Source organism: Lathyrus oleraceus, chromosome 6 (genome assembly GCF_024323335.1).
Source record: "Lathyrus oleraceus cultivar Zhongwan6 chromosome 6, CAAS_Psat_ZW6_1.0, whole genome shotgun sequence".
NCBI classification, from domain to species: Eukaryota; Viridiplantae; Streptophyta; class Magnoliopsida; order Fabales; family Fabaceae; genus Lathyrus; species Lathyrus oleraceus.
This window is the reverse complement of record NC_066584.1, coordinates 223,328,028-223,342,493: the sequence shown is the minus strand read 5'-3', so window position 1 is coordinate 223,342,493 and position 14,466 is coordinate 223,328,028. Positions and strand designations below refer to the sequence as shown.

At 41.4% G+C, this 14,466-nt stretch overlaps 1 protein-coding gene across 1 annotated transcript; it reads left to right on the top strand.

Moving 5' to 3' along the window:
* Positions 1-4,842: 4,842 nt before the first annotated feature.
* LOC127094875 (uncharacterized) lies at positions 4,843-5,976 on the top strand. The gene has a single exon (XM_051033644.1). It carries the CDS (start codon positions 4,843-4,845, stop codon positions 5,974-5,976), a length of 1,134 nt encoding a protein of 377 aa, XP_050889601.1.
* The last annotated feature ends 8,490 nt before the right edge of the window (positions 5,977-14,466 follow it).

Here is a 14,466-nt window from a genome sequence, read left to right as displayed (position 1 = left end):
CAATATAGTTGGAATTGGAAGAAATGGAGGCGATATTCTTGCTCAATGATGTTTTCTCTTTAAAATCATGTCCCTGTTTGAAATTTTGGTGATGGTTGATGATGACCAGTTCGGCGAGGCTCGTCGGAGAAGACAACCGGAGCTCTGGCTCCGGTGATGATGTGTCTAAGGTCCAGACCGTGTGATCCTTGCTCCATGTTATAATCTCAGTCGTTCCTTTTGATTAACACATTTGCCACGCAGTTGACTAGCGCCTTGGTGGAACGCGCATTGTGGATCATCAGATTTGCCACCTCAATTAATGAGGGAGATCTGATGGTCCACGTATTTTTGCATTTTCTGATTTTCCATTTAATTCCTTTATTTTCAATAATTCATAATAAATTTAATATTGATCCAAAAAATATGGGACTTTCACCAAAAATTCTCAAATATTTTTGTCTTTCATATTTTGAATTAAAATTATTTTTTGGATCATTATTAATATTTTTCATGAATTAATTGATTTTTCATTTGTTTTTAATTGTTTAAAAATATTTTTAAGTGTCCAAAAATTATGAAATTTTTTATCCAAGGTCCTTTAACCTTGTTTGACCTATGATAAATCACATGGCCATTTATTTGGTGTTTTAATGTGATTTTAGGATTTGAATAAAATATATTTGAATTTAATGCATTATTTTAATATTTTTAATTGAATAAATGTCATTTTAATTGTGTTGACCATTTGGATTGACTTATTTGAGTTTCTCATCTGTTGTTGGGGCTTGGTCAAGGTTGATTTGACTTTGTGAAGTTAATATTATTGGATTTAGGGGATTTGATGGAATGTACATTCCATTGCCCAAAATGAATGAATAATATTAATTTGGTAAAAGTCATCCTTTGACCAATTTGTGGTTTCATTCATCCCTTTCCCTCTTCATCTAATTCCCCTTCTTCATTAATTCATTTTCAATTGGCCAATGACATCTCAAATTCCTAATGCTAGTTGATTGAAAGATTAACATGAGTATGGATGAGATTAGGCAACACCTTTGCATATTTTTTGTGTGTGGTATGTTTAATGAGCATAGTTCTTAATACTATGTCTCCAACATGCATTAACACCAAAAGTTTATTTCCCGACCTCAAATAGTTGAGACTTCTACATAAGTCCAATTACGATTGCTTAACATAGCACTAAATTTGTGACATAAAGGCATAAGCATTCTAGTTAGTGAGATTGTAAGTCTCCCCTCTTCCATGGTATTGTATGGAAACTTGGCCTTCTTTCCTTCCTTTGGAAGATATTTTGGTTCAAGGATCCATGCTTGTGGCAAGTGGGTTGAGTGTTCTCGAAAGAATGTCTTGTAATCAAAAGCAAAACAAAACTAACTATTAACTTACTAACCATTAACCTTTACTTTCAAGCTTTTACTTTTAATGCAATTTATTTTTATTATCATTTGTCATTGTACATATCATTCTAATTGTTTATGTTTATGCAATTTTCCCTTTGTCCACTTGGACCATATTGTGTGATATACTTTGTTGCCTTGTTTGTTTGTTTGTTCTTTGACCATTAATGCACATAATAATAACAAAAACCCTAAAAGACAATTTGAGTGGACTGTTGTTTTGATCTCCCAAATTGGACTTAGAATTTAGGCAAAATTCCTTTGCTAATGGACTTGGCCAATGCCAATTTGTTGAGAGACCAAGAACTTGCAAGTTTGAATTCATCTAATACATCATCCAAGATCTCTCCAGTCTCATCAGCAACATTGATCATTGATAAGCTGTTATGTTGAACCTGTGACTTATGGATTTCATCTGCTACATGGGATATTTTGAAGAAGATCATTGAAGTGGATAAGCTTGGATGAGGCCATCTTTATTTGATTCCTTTACTCTTCAAGATTGATATGATTATGCATTTGTGTGTTGCTTGATTCTAAAAAGTCCAAGGGAATTCTGGGTTTCTATTGACATACTTGTCTATTGGATTGCTCCCATTTGGTCAGATCTTTTCACTTTTAAACTTTTAAATTTCTTGTATCTAGGGTAGTCTCTTCATCTTCTCCCCATTTCTTTGATTTCAAAATCTCTCCATCCATTTTTAAAATCTTCTTTGTGTGAACTACTTTTGCTCCAAACTTTGACCACTTTCAAAAAGGTAGAAACTTTGGCCTTATGCCATTGCATTTTCAAACTTATGTTCTTGAATCAAAACTTGCAAATAACTTAACTATACTTGACTTAAACTTTCAAAAAGCCAAAAAGAACTAACTCATTCGAACCATTTTTAGGCCCTTGTGCCTTTCAAACCTAGAATTTATTAAAACCCACCAACTCATTTTGAAATTTCTAGCACGAACTACGAGGTTTTGATCCCTCATTTATATGTTGACACGTAGACACAAGACCGAAGGTCTTGTCAAACACAAAAATATAATTAATCAATTATTTTCTCATCCCCCCATTCTATTTGTTTGTAAACCTCACTTTGCACAAAATACATATGCACACAAAAAGGGCTCCCTAGGAGTACCTAGGACACTTTGGGTGCTAACACCTTCCCTCTGTGTAACCAACCCCCTTATATGTGATCTCTGATTTTTATTAGTTTTTATTTGAAAACTTCTTACTATTTGAGTTTTGTTCGCATTTTTCCCTTTTCCCTTGGAAACAATAAAATCGCGGTGGTGACTCTTGTTAATTGATCTTTAGCTTGTCAATAGGTTAATGATCATGAATTTCCCGCTACAATCCCCCCGAGGAAAGAGATTTCATTTCATTTGTCATCAATACCGTGAATCCACTTGATTCAAACGTGAAAAGAGTGAGAAAGGCTTGGACAAGCATAGTCCGTATTGACCATGAATGGGGTAAGAAAAACGTCCTAGCCAAGGAACCCTACTATGTGTGGGTAAAAGAGAGGGCTAGGATTGTTAAGATGCCGTTTCTTTTTTATCCTTCTTCTTTCCCGTTGATGCCCGAGCCTGAGCCTACCCTACAAGAGGACATGGACAAACTCACCAGCCAAATGAAAGAGCTCGAGTTGGAAAATACTCAACTACGAGGCCAACTGAATCGTGCCAAGGAACGTAACCACGTCTTGGAGGATAAGGGTAAGCAAGTCTGTGAAAAATTTGAAGATAGCAAGAAAAGGCTCCGATTAGCTGAGGGACAAAGAGTTTGGGTTGGCGGAGCTTTACAAGGAGCTAATTCTGAGCTAGACTTCCCAGCGAAGAGTTGGATCGAGCGTCCTGAATCATCAAGGACCTTGAAAATACTGCCGAGAGGTCTAATGCCATGAAGAAAGAAGTGAGGGAAGATTATGAGGCCCAGATTATCGAACTAAGGACCACTCTAAAGGAGTATAAGGACTTTCTAGCCAAGGAGCAACTAGAGAAAGAAAAGATTCACCGAAGCTTCATGCGTGAGCAGTTCAACCTTGGACAAGCTTGCGAGCAAATCAAGAACTTGAAGAGGGGAATCTATGACCAAGCCTATGTAGAATTGCAAAACAACTGCAGACATTGGGAGGAGCATTGCCATGGATTCGAAGCTGCCATTGCTCAAAGGGACGAAATCATCCATAATCTCCAAGCCCTTTACGAAGAATGGAGGGACAAGTACACCCACATGACGGTATTAACTAAATGACCTTCGAGACTTTCCCGACAAGTTGAAGGAGGCGGATCTGATTATGTGCCCAGATAATACCCCCAAAGAGGTCTACCACTTCGTCAAGTTCTGCAAAAGAACAATGGCCGAACTTATCACCGACATTGAGGCTCTCCGCAAGTCTCAAGGGGTCACTTTTAGGGTGGATATCTAGTTGGTTTATTTGCTTCCATTACTTGTATTTTGCAACTTCTATGTATTGCAGTCTATTTTCCCTTCAAAGGATGAATGAAAATTGTGATTTTTCTCTATTGTGTTTTCCTTTATTTATGATTGTGAACGTGAATCGTCAAGTAGTTTTTGCAATGAATAAACATGAAAAGAGCTTTGCTTTAACACAAAAAATTCATGCATCATATGCATCTTTCGAAAGACAAAAACATAAAAAACTCATCCATCCACCTTTTTTTTTCTGACCAGAACCACTCTCCAAAGCTGACTTTTCGGTACGATACACGAGGACGTCGACAAGCTGTCATGGGGAAACTTCAAGAGAACCAAGTTATCCTTCAGGAAGAAGTTATCCTACACGAGGACGAGGACGTCGACAAGCTGTCCTAGAAGCTGTCATGCGGCAGTTGATGGAGACTATTCAAGCAGTTGCAAGAGGCCAAAAGGTTATGGCAAAAATGCAAGAAGAAATGAACCAATGTGCCAGTACTACCAATCCTCCTACCCCTCCAGCAGTCGAGACTCCGACTCCAGTTCCTCAAGTTGATCCTCCAATTAACATTAATGCACCCGGCGGTGTTCCAAATGACAATCCTCGTCCTCATGTTTTTGAGACAGACGACCAACACGATGCATTCTTCAGCCCAAGGGATGCTTCTCAGGATGACGCCTTCGGTTCAGCAACCAACGAGGTGGAGAGGAAGGTGAAGGGAGGAAAAGCTCAAGGAAATGGGGAGCACTGATGTTTTTGGCCTTGATGCGGCAGATGTGTGCTTGGTACCTGGGGTCATCATTCCGGCCAAGTTCAAATTTCTGGACTTTGAAAAATATAAGGGAAATAGCGACCCTAGGACGCACATTAGGGCATACTGCCGAAAGACGACTGCCTATTCCATCGATGATCAACTTTTACTGCATTTTTTCCAGGATTCCCTCAGCGAGGCATCTTTGGATTGGTACATGCAACTTGAGGGCAACCATATTCACACATGGAGGGAAATGGCCGAGGCATTCCTCAAGCACTATCAGTACAACACTGATATGGCACCTAATCGCACGCAGTTGCAAAATCTGACTCAGAGGTCTGAGGAGTCCTTCAAAGAGTATGCCCAGAGGTGGAGGGAATTAGCTGCTAGGGTACAACCCCTATTGCTAGAAAGAGAACTGGTAGGCATGTTTATGGGAAACCTGCAAGGTCCATACCTTGATAGAATGGTAGGGAGCACCTCTTCGGGCTTTTCCGACCTAGTCTTATCCGGTGAAAGAATAGAAAATATGATTAAAATGGGAAAGATCCAGAACTCTGCCAGTACTTCTAGTGCGTCGAAGAAACCTTTTGTTCCCTGCGGTAAAAAACGAGAAGGCGAGACCAATGCCGCCTCCATCATTCGAACAAGAAATCCCAGCTATCCACAAGTAGCCGCCATAGCTCCCGTCCAACCAAGTCAACAACAACCATTTGCAATTCCTGTTCAAACTCAACAACAACAACGGTATCAACAAGAACCGCAATGTCAACAACCACAGTATCAACAAAAACAACAAAGGATGCGAAGGCCCGAGAGAAGATTTGACACAGTTACCATGCCTTATAGCCACATTCATCCATATTTATTGAGGGGATCACTTGTACAACTAGGGGAGTTAGGACCCCCACCAACGGTTCTTCCTCCCTGTTATGATGCAAATGCCCGCTGTGAATTTCATTCTGGCGCTCCTGGGTATTCGATCGAGAATTGTAAATCATTAAAGTACAAGGTTCAAGATCTTATTGATTCTAATGTAATCACGTTCTCTCCCAAGAGGCTGAATGTAAATAATAACCTGATGCCCCCTCACAACAATGCATCTGTGAATATGATGGAAGCTGAAAATAGAAGGAGATTGATGTCCTGTGTGGACGAGTTAAAAACACCACTCATCGAGATCAAGAATGCTTTAATGAAGGATAATTCCTTTCCCATCTGTAGCAATGACTGTGAACACTGTCTGATTAACCCGCAACGATGTAGAACGTTGAAGTCTGTCATACAACAATTAATGGACCAAGGGATCTTGGTGGTAGACTGCCCGTCCACAAAGGAAGATGTGTCTACCCTCGAGATACCATACGACAAAGTCCCTCCTCTGTAAATTCCATATGACTTCTCTCAGTTAACTCTGTCGACAAATCCTGTTACTCCTATCATAATAACAGTTCCTACACCATTCCAATATGTTGACACTAAGGCAGTCCCATGGATGTATGACACCTCAGTCTACATTCATGGTCAGAAGATTCAAGAAGAACCGTTAAAGTCTAGTGATCCAATGATCAATATCACTAGCACTAGCGGAATCACGAGAAGTGGAAGGATATTTGCACCGACACCCACTCCAATTGGAACTATCAATCCTTCAACTTCAGACAAAGGCAAACAAATTGATGGCGCTCAATAAAGACAAGACCCCGCACCTTCAAATGAAGTAGACGAGTTCTTACGCATTATCAAGAAGAGCAGTTATCGAGTAGTTGATCAACTTAACCAGACACCCTCGAAGATCTCAATGTTGTCTTTATTAATGTGCTCGGAGGCCCATAGGGACGCTTTGGTAAAATTTCTGAGGACAACTCATGTATCACAAGAGATCTCTGTTTGTCAGTTTGAAGGAGTAGTTAACAGTATCGCTACTAGCTTAAGCTTGGGTTTCAGTGATGAAGAGCTTCCCGCCGAGGGGAGGAATCATAACAAGGCTCTCCATATTTCTATTGAGTGTGTGGACACAGTCCTATCAAGAGTTTTGGTAGACACTGGGTCTTCCCTCAATGTGATGCCTAAGAGCTCCTTTGCTAAACTAACTATTGAAGGACTCGTAATGAAGCCGAGTGAGCTTACAGTAAGAGCATTTGATGGGACTAGAAGGACTATAATCGGTGAGGTGAATTTGCCTATGAAGACTGGTCCCCATACTTTCCTTATCACTTTCTTCGTAATGGATATATATCCAGCCTACATTTGTCTGCTTGGGAGGCCTTGGATCCATTCAGTTGGTGCAGTCACTTCAACGCTCCACCCAAAATTGAAATTCTTAGCTGATGATAAACTAGTTGTTATCGAGGGTGAGGAGGACATTGTGGTAAGTCACCTCACATCTTTCCGATACGTTGAAGGAGAAGGGGAGATTAGGAAAATCCCATTCCAATTATTTGAAGTTATCAATGTTGAAATGGTTTGCCCAGCAAGGGATGAATCAAAAGATGCCGAATCTCCAATGGCATCTCTTAAAGACGCCCTAACAATCATAAAAGATGGACACCCCCAAGGATGGGGAAGATTGCTTGAACTTCCTGCCAACAAGGACCGCACCGGTTTAGGATACAACTCCCAGAATTTGAATAAGCCCGCGCCGATAGCTACAAGGGGATCAGTGCTCTCGCTATCCGAAAACTTCTCAAGTGCTGGTTACCTTGATGACAACTGTATCTGTGCCGTGGAAGAAGAAGAAGAAGAAGATGATGGGTTGATCTTCACAAAGACTGATGGAAATGGTGCCACCAAATGGACCGAGATTGAAATACCTAAAGTGACCTTGATTGAAATGTAATTACCAATGTTGTTTTCCTTCCTTTTTATCAAAAGAACCCATGTCAATCCCAAGGCATGGGGGAATCATTTGTAGGACCTCATCAAATTTTGTTATTAATCATTAATGAAAAAGGTTCATGTTCGCAATCAATTTTGAGATCCTTGTCTTTCATTTATTTATTTCACCTTTTTTTAAATAGCATTTTTCTTTTAAATTTTTTTTCTTCAAATCATCCTTTCTTTCATACCAATAAAAGCGTGGACCTTAAATAATGCAGATCATCCTCGACAACCACCAATGACAATTCTACTACGGTCTCATACGACTTTGACAACCCGATTAATCAAGCTGATGAAGAGTGCGAGGAAGAGGCCGAACTCCCAGAAGAATTGGCAAGGCTGCTCAAGCAGGAGGAAAAAGTCATCCAGCCACACGAAGAATCAGTGGAAGTGATTAACCTTGGGACAAATGAGGAAGCGAAAGAAGTCTGAGTCGGCTCCGCTCTACAAGACGAGGTGAAGACAAAATTAATTGAGCTCTTGAAGGAATACAAAGATGTGTTTGCATGGTCATACCAAGATATGCCCGACCTCGATACTGACATTGTGGTCCACCATCTACCCCTTAAATAAGAATGCCCTCTAGTAAAGCAAAAGCTACGAAGGACCCGTCCCGACATGGCTATGAAAATCAAGGAGGAGGTACAAAAGTAGCTCAACATCGGCTTCCTAGCGGTCTCCAATTATCCTCAGTGGATAGCTAACATTGTGCCTGTACCTAAGAAGGATGGCAAAGTAAGAATGTGCATAGATTATAGAGATCTAAATAGAGAAAGTCCCAAAGATGACTTTCCACTGCCACACATTGATGTGCTAGTAGATAATACCGCTCAGTTCTCTGTTTTCTCTTTTATGGATGGTTTCTCCGGTTATAACCAGATCCGCATGGCTCAAGAAGATATGGAGAAAACCACTTTCCTAACACCATGGGGAACCTTCTGCTACAAGGTGATGCCTTTTGGGTTGAAGAACGTCGACGCCACATACCAACAAGCCATGGTCACTCTCTTTCACGATATAATCCATAAAGAGATTGAGGTCTACGTCAACGACATGATAGCTAAGTCTCAAACCGAAGAAGAACACCTTGTCAATCTAGAAAAGCTGTTTGAGAGGCTGAGGAAGTTCAAATTGAGGCTTAATCCCAACAAATGCACATTTGGGGTAAGATCCTGCAAATTGTTAGGTTTTATCGTCAGTCAACGTGGCATCGAAGTAGATCCTGAGAAAGTAAAGGCCATACAAGTTATGCCTTCACCCAAAACCAAGAAGGAAGTCTGAGGATTCCTAGGTAGATTGAACTACATTGCTAGGTTCATATCTCACCTCACTGCCACTTGTGATCCAATCTTTAAACTTCTTCGAAAGGATCAAGCCATCATTTGGAACAATGACTGCCAAGACGCATTTGAGAAAATAAAGGAATATTTGCAAGAACCTCCTGTGCTGATGCCTCCTGTACCTGGTAGACCATTAATCATGTATCTCACCGTTCTCGAAGGATCAATGGGTTGTGTCCTCGGCCAACATGACGAGACTGGTAGAAAAGAGCATGCAATATACTACTTGAGCAAGAAGTTCACTGATTGCGAGAGTAGGTATTCGATGCTTGAAAAGATTGGCTGCGCACTAGCCTGGGCTGCCAAACGTTTAAGACAATACATGCTCACTCATACGACATTGTTGATCTCTAAGATGGATCCTGTCAAATACATCTTTGAGAAGCCAACTCTAACCAGTAGAGTAGCCCGATGGAAAATGGCTTTAACCGAGTACGATATCCAACATGTCACTCAAAAGGCTATCAAAGGGACTGTATTGTCTGACTATCTTGCACAATAACCCTTGGAGGACTATCAGTCTATGCGTTTTGAATTCCCCGACGAGGATATCATGTTGATTAGGGATTGCAACATCCCCGATCCCGAGGAAGGACCCGAGCCTGGATCCTGATGGACCATGGTTTTTAATGGAGCTTCTGATGCTCATGGCAATGGCGTTGGGGCAATAATCACTTATCCAACTAATTTCCACCTCCCCTTCACCGCCCGATTATGTTTTTAATGTACAAACAATATGGCCGAATACGAGGCTTGTATCTTTGGTATTGAAGCTGCTATCGATCTTAGAATCAAAATCCTAGAAGCCTATGGGGACTCAGCCTTGGTAATCAGCCAAGTCAAAGGAGACTGAGATACTAGAGATCATAAGCTCATTCCTTACAAAGAGCATGTCTTGAAACTAGTCCCCTACTTCGATGAAATTACATTCCACCACTTCCCTCGAAAAGAGAATCAGCTAGCTGACTCTTTGGCAACTTTGGCGTCCATGTTTAAAGTTAAGTGGAAGAATGAAGCGTCGTACTTTCACCTGAACTACTTAGATGAACCTGCTTACTGTCTGGCAACAGAAGACGAAACTGACGGTCATCCTTGGTTCTATGACATCATGAAGTTCTTAGAGAACCAAGAGTATCCTGCGGACGCGTCCATCACCGACAAGAAGTATCTTCGAAAACTGTCATCCAAATTCTTCTTAAGTGGAGGGGTTTTATACAAGAGAAATTATGATTCAGTTTTGCTTAGATGTGTGAACAAGCAAGAAGCAAACCAGATTATAATGGAAATTCATGAAGGATCCTTTGGGACGCATGCCAGTGGGAGCACTATGGTGAAGAAAATTTTAAGGGTCGGATACTACTGGATGACTATGGAGATTGACTGTCATCGCCACGTCCAAACCTGCCATAAGTTCCAGATCTACACCGATAAGATCCATGTGTCGCCAACGCCTCTCAATGTCCTAACATCACCTTGGCCTTTCGCCATATGGGGCATTGACGTGATCGGACGCATAGAGCCAACTGCCTTGAACGGACACCGCTTCATCCTTGTAGCCGTTGAGTATTTCACAAAATGGGTAGAAGCAGCCTTGTACGCCGACGTTACCAGACAAATGGTGACTCGATTCCTCAGGAAAGAAATCATCTGCCGTTATGGAGTCCCCAACAAGATCATTACTGATAATGGATCTAACCTCAATAATAAAATGATGAAAGAGCTATGCCAAAATTTCAAGATCGACCACCACAACTCATCGCTTTATAGGCCTAAGATGAATGGCGCTGTTGAGGCAGCTAACAAAAACATCAAGAAGATCATGCAAAAGATGGTGGAAACCTACAAATATTGGCACGAAATGCTCCCATTCTCATTACACGAATATCGTACTTCCTTACGCACTTCCACTGGGGCAACTCCCTTCTCCCTTGCGTACGGCATGGATGTAGTCTTACTGGTCGAAGTAGAGATTCCTTCCTTAAGGATTTTGGCAGATGTTAAGCTTGATGAGTCTGAGTGGGTACAAGCTCGATTTGACCAACTAAACCTCTTTGATGAGAAGCGCTTAGCAGCCATGTGTCATGGCCAACTCTATCAAAAGCGCATCAAGAGGGCACATGACAAAAAGGTTTTCCCCTGCAGCCTAAAGGCCGGAGACCTCGTATTGAAGAAGATTCTTCCAATCCATACTGACCCAAGGGGAAAATGAACGCCAAACTACGAAGGTCCGTATGTTGTAAGAAAGGTCTTCTCCGAAGGAACCTTGATCCTTGCAACTATGGATGGTGAAGATCTTCCATCCCCGGTGAATGCGGATGCAGTCAAAAAATACTATGCTTAAAAAAAATATATAGCCCGATATGTTGAAAACCCGAAAGGGCAACTTATGCAAAAATGGGTATCCCGGTAGGCTGAAAACCCGAAAGGGAGGTCTAGGCAAAAATTAGGGATTTAATAAGAGCAAGAGGCTGCATCCCGCAAGGAATCCTTCTTCATTCCTCGGCGAGTCAATTATGTGGGTCCCCAGCAAGTCAATCCTATCACCCTCCTTCAAAAAATCAAGATCAAAGGGCGACCAAAGGCATAAAGGCTATAGCAGAGTTGGAATTTGGTGGAAACCTGAGATGTTTCATTGCCATTATAATTATCGTTTTCTCTTCGCAATTACCTCTTTTAGGAATTGCCTCCTTTGTACAAAATCCCCATTTTTTTGGGACCACTTATCAATAAAATCAGTTCCCTCACATGTGTTCCATATTTTTTACTTTTCTTGCTTTGTCTGTGAAATGAGTTTTTACCTAAATAATATTACATTGGAAATTTTCGATTAAAAGACCCTTTTCAGGAAAAAAAACTATAAAGGAGACAACATCGAATTACATTTCTTTCCTAAATTTGCTAAAGGTAACCAAAACGCATTTGGAATTTCCAACCCGGGGTGCCATACAGTCCCTTGGATTTGGCCAATCATTCTCCCCATAGTAGGAATTCTCAAACATTACATTCAGCGCTTGCTCGGACGTCGAGCTCCAATTTCTCAAATATCGGAAAGTCAGTACACTTCCCTCAATCACCTTTTTTAAGCCCAATCACCATTGGCATTCCCCAAATACACTCCTCCGCAAAGCCCAAACATACTTAGCATAACTTGCAAACCCTGCATTTCATATATTCCTCAGGAAAGTCCAAACATGCATTGGCATACATAACATCACATCATAAGTATCTCCTTAACTTACTCAAATTAACTCGTCAGAGTTCGGAATTTTCCAACTGTCGTTAGGATTTTTCCCCAATAAAATCAATGTTCACCCTCAAAACATTTCCCAAGCACAGCCACGCGTTCCAGCCGTAGTTGGGATTCATCGCTAAGCTGTTTCGTTTCATTGTCAAGTTTCCCCAGAGGAGTCAGGCATTCTAGACATTGTTGAGAAACATCACTGTACTTCTTCTATCCCTAGAAAGTCATCAACATATTTTCCTCGCAGAGTCAGGTATTATTAGCCGTTGTTAAGAATCGTCACTGAATTCTCATTTTTTAGAGTAGAGGCCTTTTGGGCTCATTCACCAAGCCGAGTCAGACATTCATAGCCGAGAATCATTGTTGAATTCATCTTCTCCAGTAGATGTCAGGTATTCCAGCCATTGCTAGGAATCGTCACTTGAGATCTGTATTCTCTTCAGCAGAGTCGGGTATTCTAGCCGTTGCTAAGAATCATCACTGAACTGTTTGATCTTTCCGGCGGATTTCAGGTATTCTAGTCGTCGCTAAGGATCATCACTATACCTTCATGAAGTTGTATCTCTAGTCGAGTCGAGTATTCTAGCCGTTGCTAAGAATATCCATTGAACAACCCCTTTTCCCTCAAGAGTCGAGTATTCCAATTGTCGCTAGGAAACGTCACCGTACCTTGTCTTTTCTCCCCAACCGATTTAAATGGTACAACCGTCGCCACACATCATCATTTGAAATCATTTATCATCCCCACTAAGTCGGGTATCCTAGCCATTGCTAAGAATCATCACTGAATTCGTTTGCTTGACCCCCAATACATGTTAGGTGTTCCAGTCGTTGTTAAGAAACACCATGTTGTTTTTCCCCGACCATTGCTAGGAACGATCATCATTGTTCTCATTCCCTAGTGAAGTTTTATTCCCTTAATTTTTTTCTTGGGATTTTCACATCGGAGTTCTCTCATTAAGAGGGTACTTAGGGTGCATACATCACATTGCATGCATAATCATCACAACCACACATAATCCCCAACAAATTCTAACATTCTCCCGCAGGAAAATTTCTGGTTACTCCCATTAATATTTAATTATGTCTTACCTTAAACACATTGGAAGTCGTCGCTATCCATATATTCAGGTCCGAGAAAATTAAATAGGGGCAGCTGTCATTGTAACACCCCAAAATTTGCCCTCCTCATTAATGCATTCATTTTTTAGGTCATTTAGTGTTTCATATTACATTGCATCATGTCAATCAGAATCAGCTCCGAGAAGCTTGAACATCATCCAGGACACTTTGTGGGTTTTATTCAAATGATCAGTCAACACCAGGAAAAGACTTGAGGTACTAATAACAGGACCAAATGGGGCATATTCACCGTACAAATCGCCGAGCTGGAAGAAGCAAGAATCTGCTGCTCGCTAGGCGAGCAGATGCTTCGCCTAGCGAAGAGCACTGTCATGCTCGCTAGGCGAGCAGATCCTTCGCTAGGCGAAGGGCGCGCATTTCAGGAGATAACAGAAAAGCTTTGGGCCTGAGCTGACCTCATTTTAAGCCCACAAGTCCACGAAAATCAGTCTATAAATACTGAGGTTTCAGTAGAGGAAAACACGCTGGGAAATTCACTAGGAAATAGACTTGGAGTTTCATTTGGAGTTTCACTGGAGAAAGATCTCGAGAGAAGGAAACCTAGGAACTACTCTGCAGCGACCTTCGGGCAGCCCTGAGAAGTTCACTCCGCCTCACGCAAACCCTAACGCTGCTCTGTCAATCCTGCCGTGTCTGTCAATTTTAACCGGTCTCTCATCAGCTTGGGAGGATCTCAGGGTTGCTTATCCTTTAATTGCTGTAACTTCGGATCTTTATCCGTGTGGTATTTTTACTTCTTCCCCTTATTTTACCGTTTTCTTAGCTGGAAGACCTCAATAGGAGGCAATGTTTGAGCCCCTTAGTAGCATTTTACTTTAAGATACATGTTTTGTGTGGTGTGATCGTTTCCCCCGTGGGATGCGAGGCTTCGCATAGTCTCCCGTTTGCATGCCAATTAAGGTAGCACTGTTCCTTCGCCTAGGACTTCCTTTTTGCATGAGCGTTTCTAAAACGCAAACACCTCAACTCACGTTTACTCCTTCTACTACAGGCGAGTAAGTCTCCAAAGGTCGAGCATCCGGTAGATTGCGTAGTAACGTCGTTCTTCCAAAACCCAATCCATAACCCCGTAGTTAGCCGAACTACGGCTTGCTCTGATTCTCATTCCAGATGAGATACGTAGGCATAAGACGCGATGTCTTAGCGAGCACACATCCCCAAACCCATAGGTCAGCCGAGCTACGAAGACTCTGATTCTCATATTCAGATGAGATACGTATGCAACGGATGCGACATCCGTGCGAGTCATTTTCCTTTAACCCCCCTTTTAGTA

Excerpts from the sequence above, each read along its gene's own strand:
- LOC127094875 (XM_051033644.1), top strand. The coding sequence starts at position 4,843 with ATGGCCGAGGCATTCCTCAAGCACTATCAGTACAACACTGATATGGCA.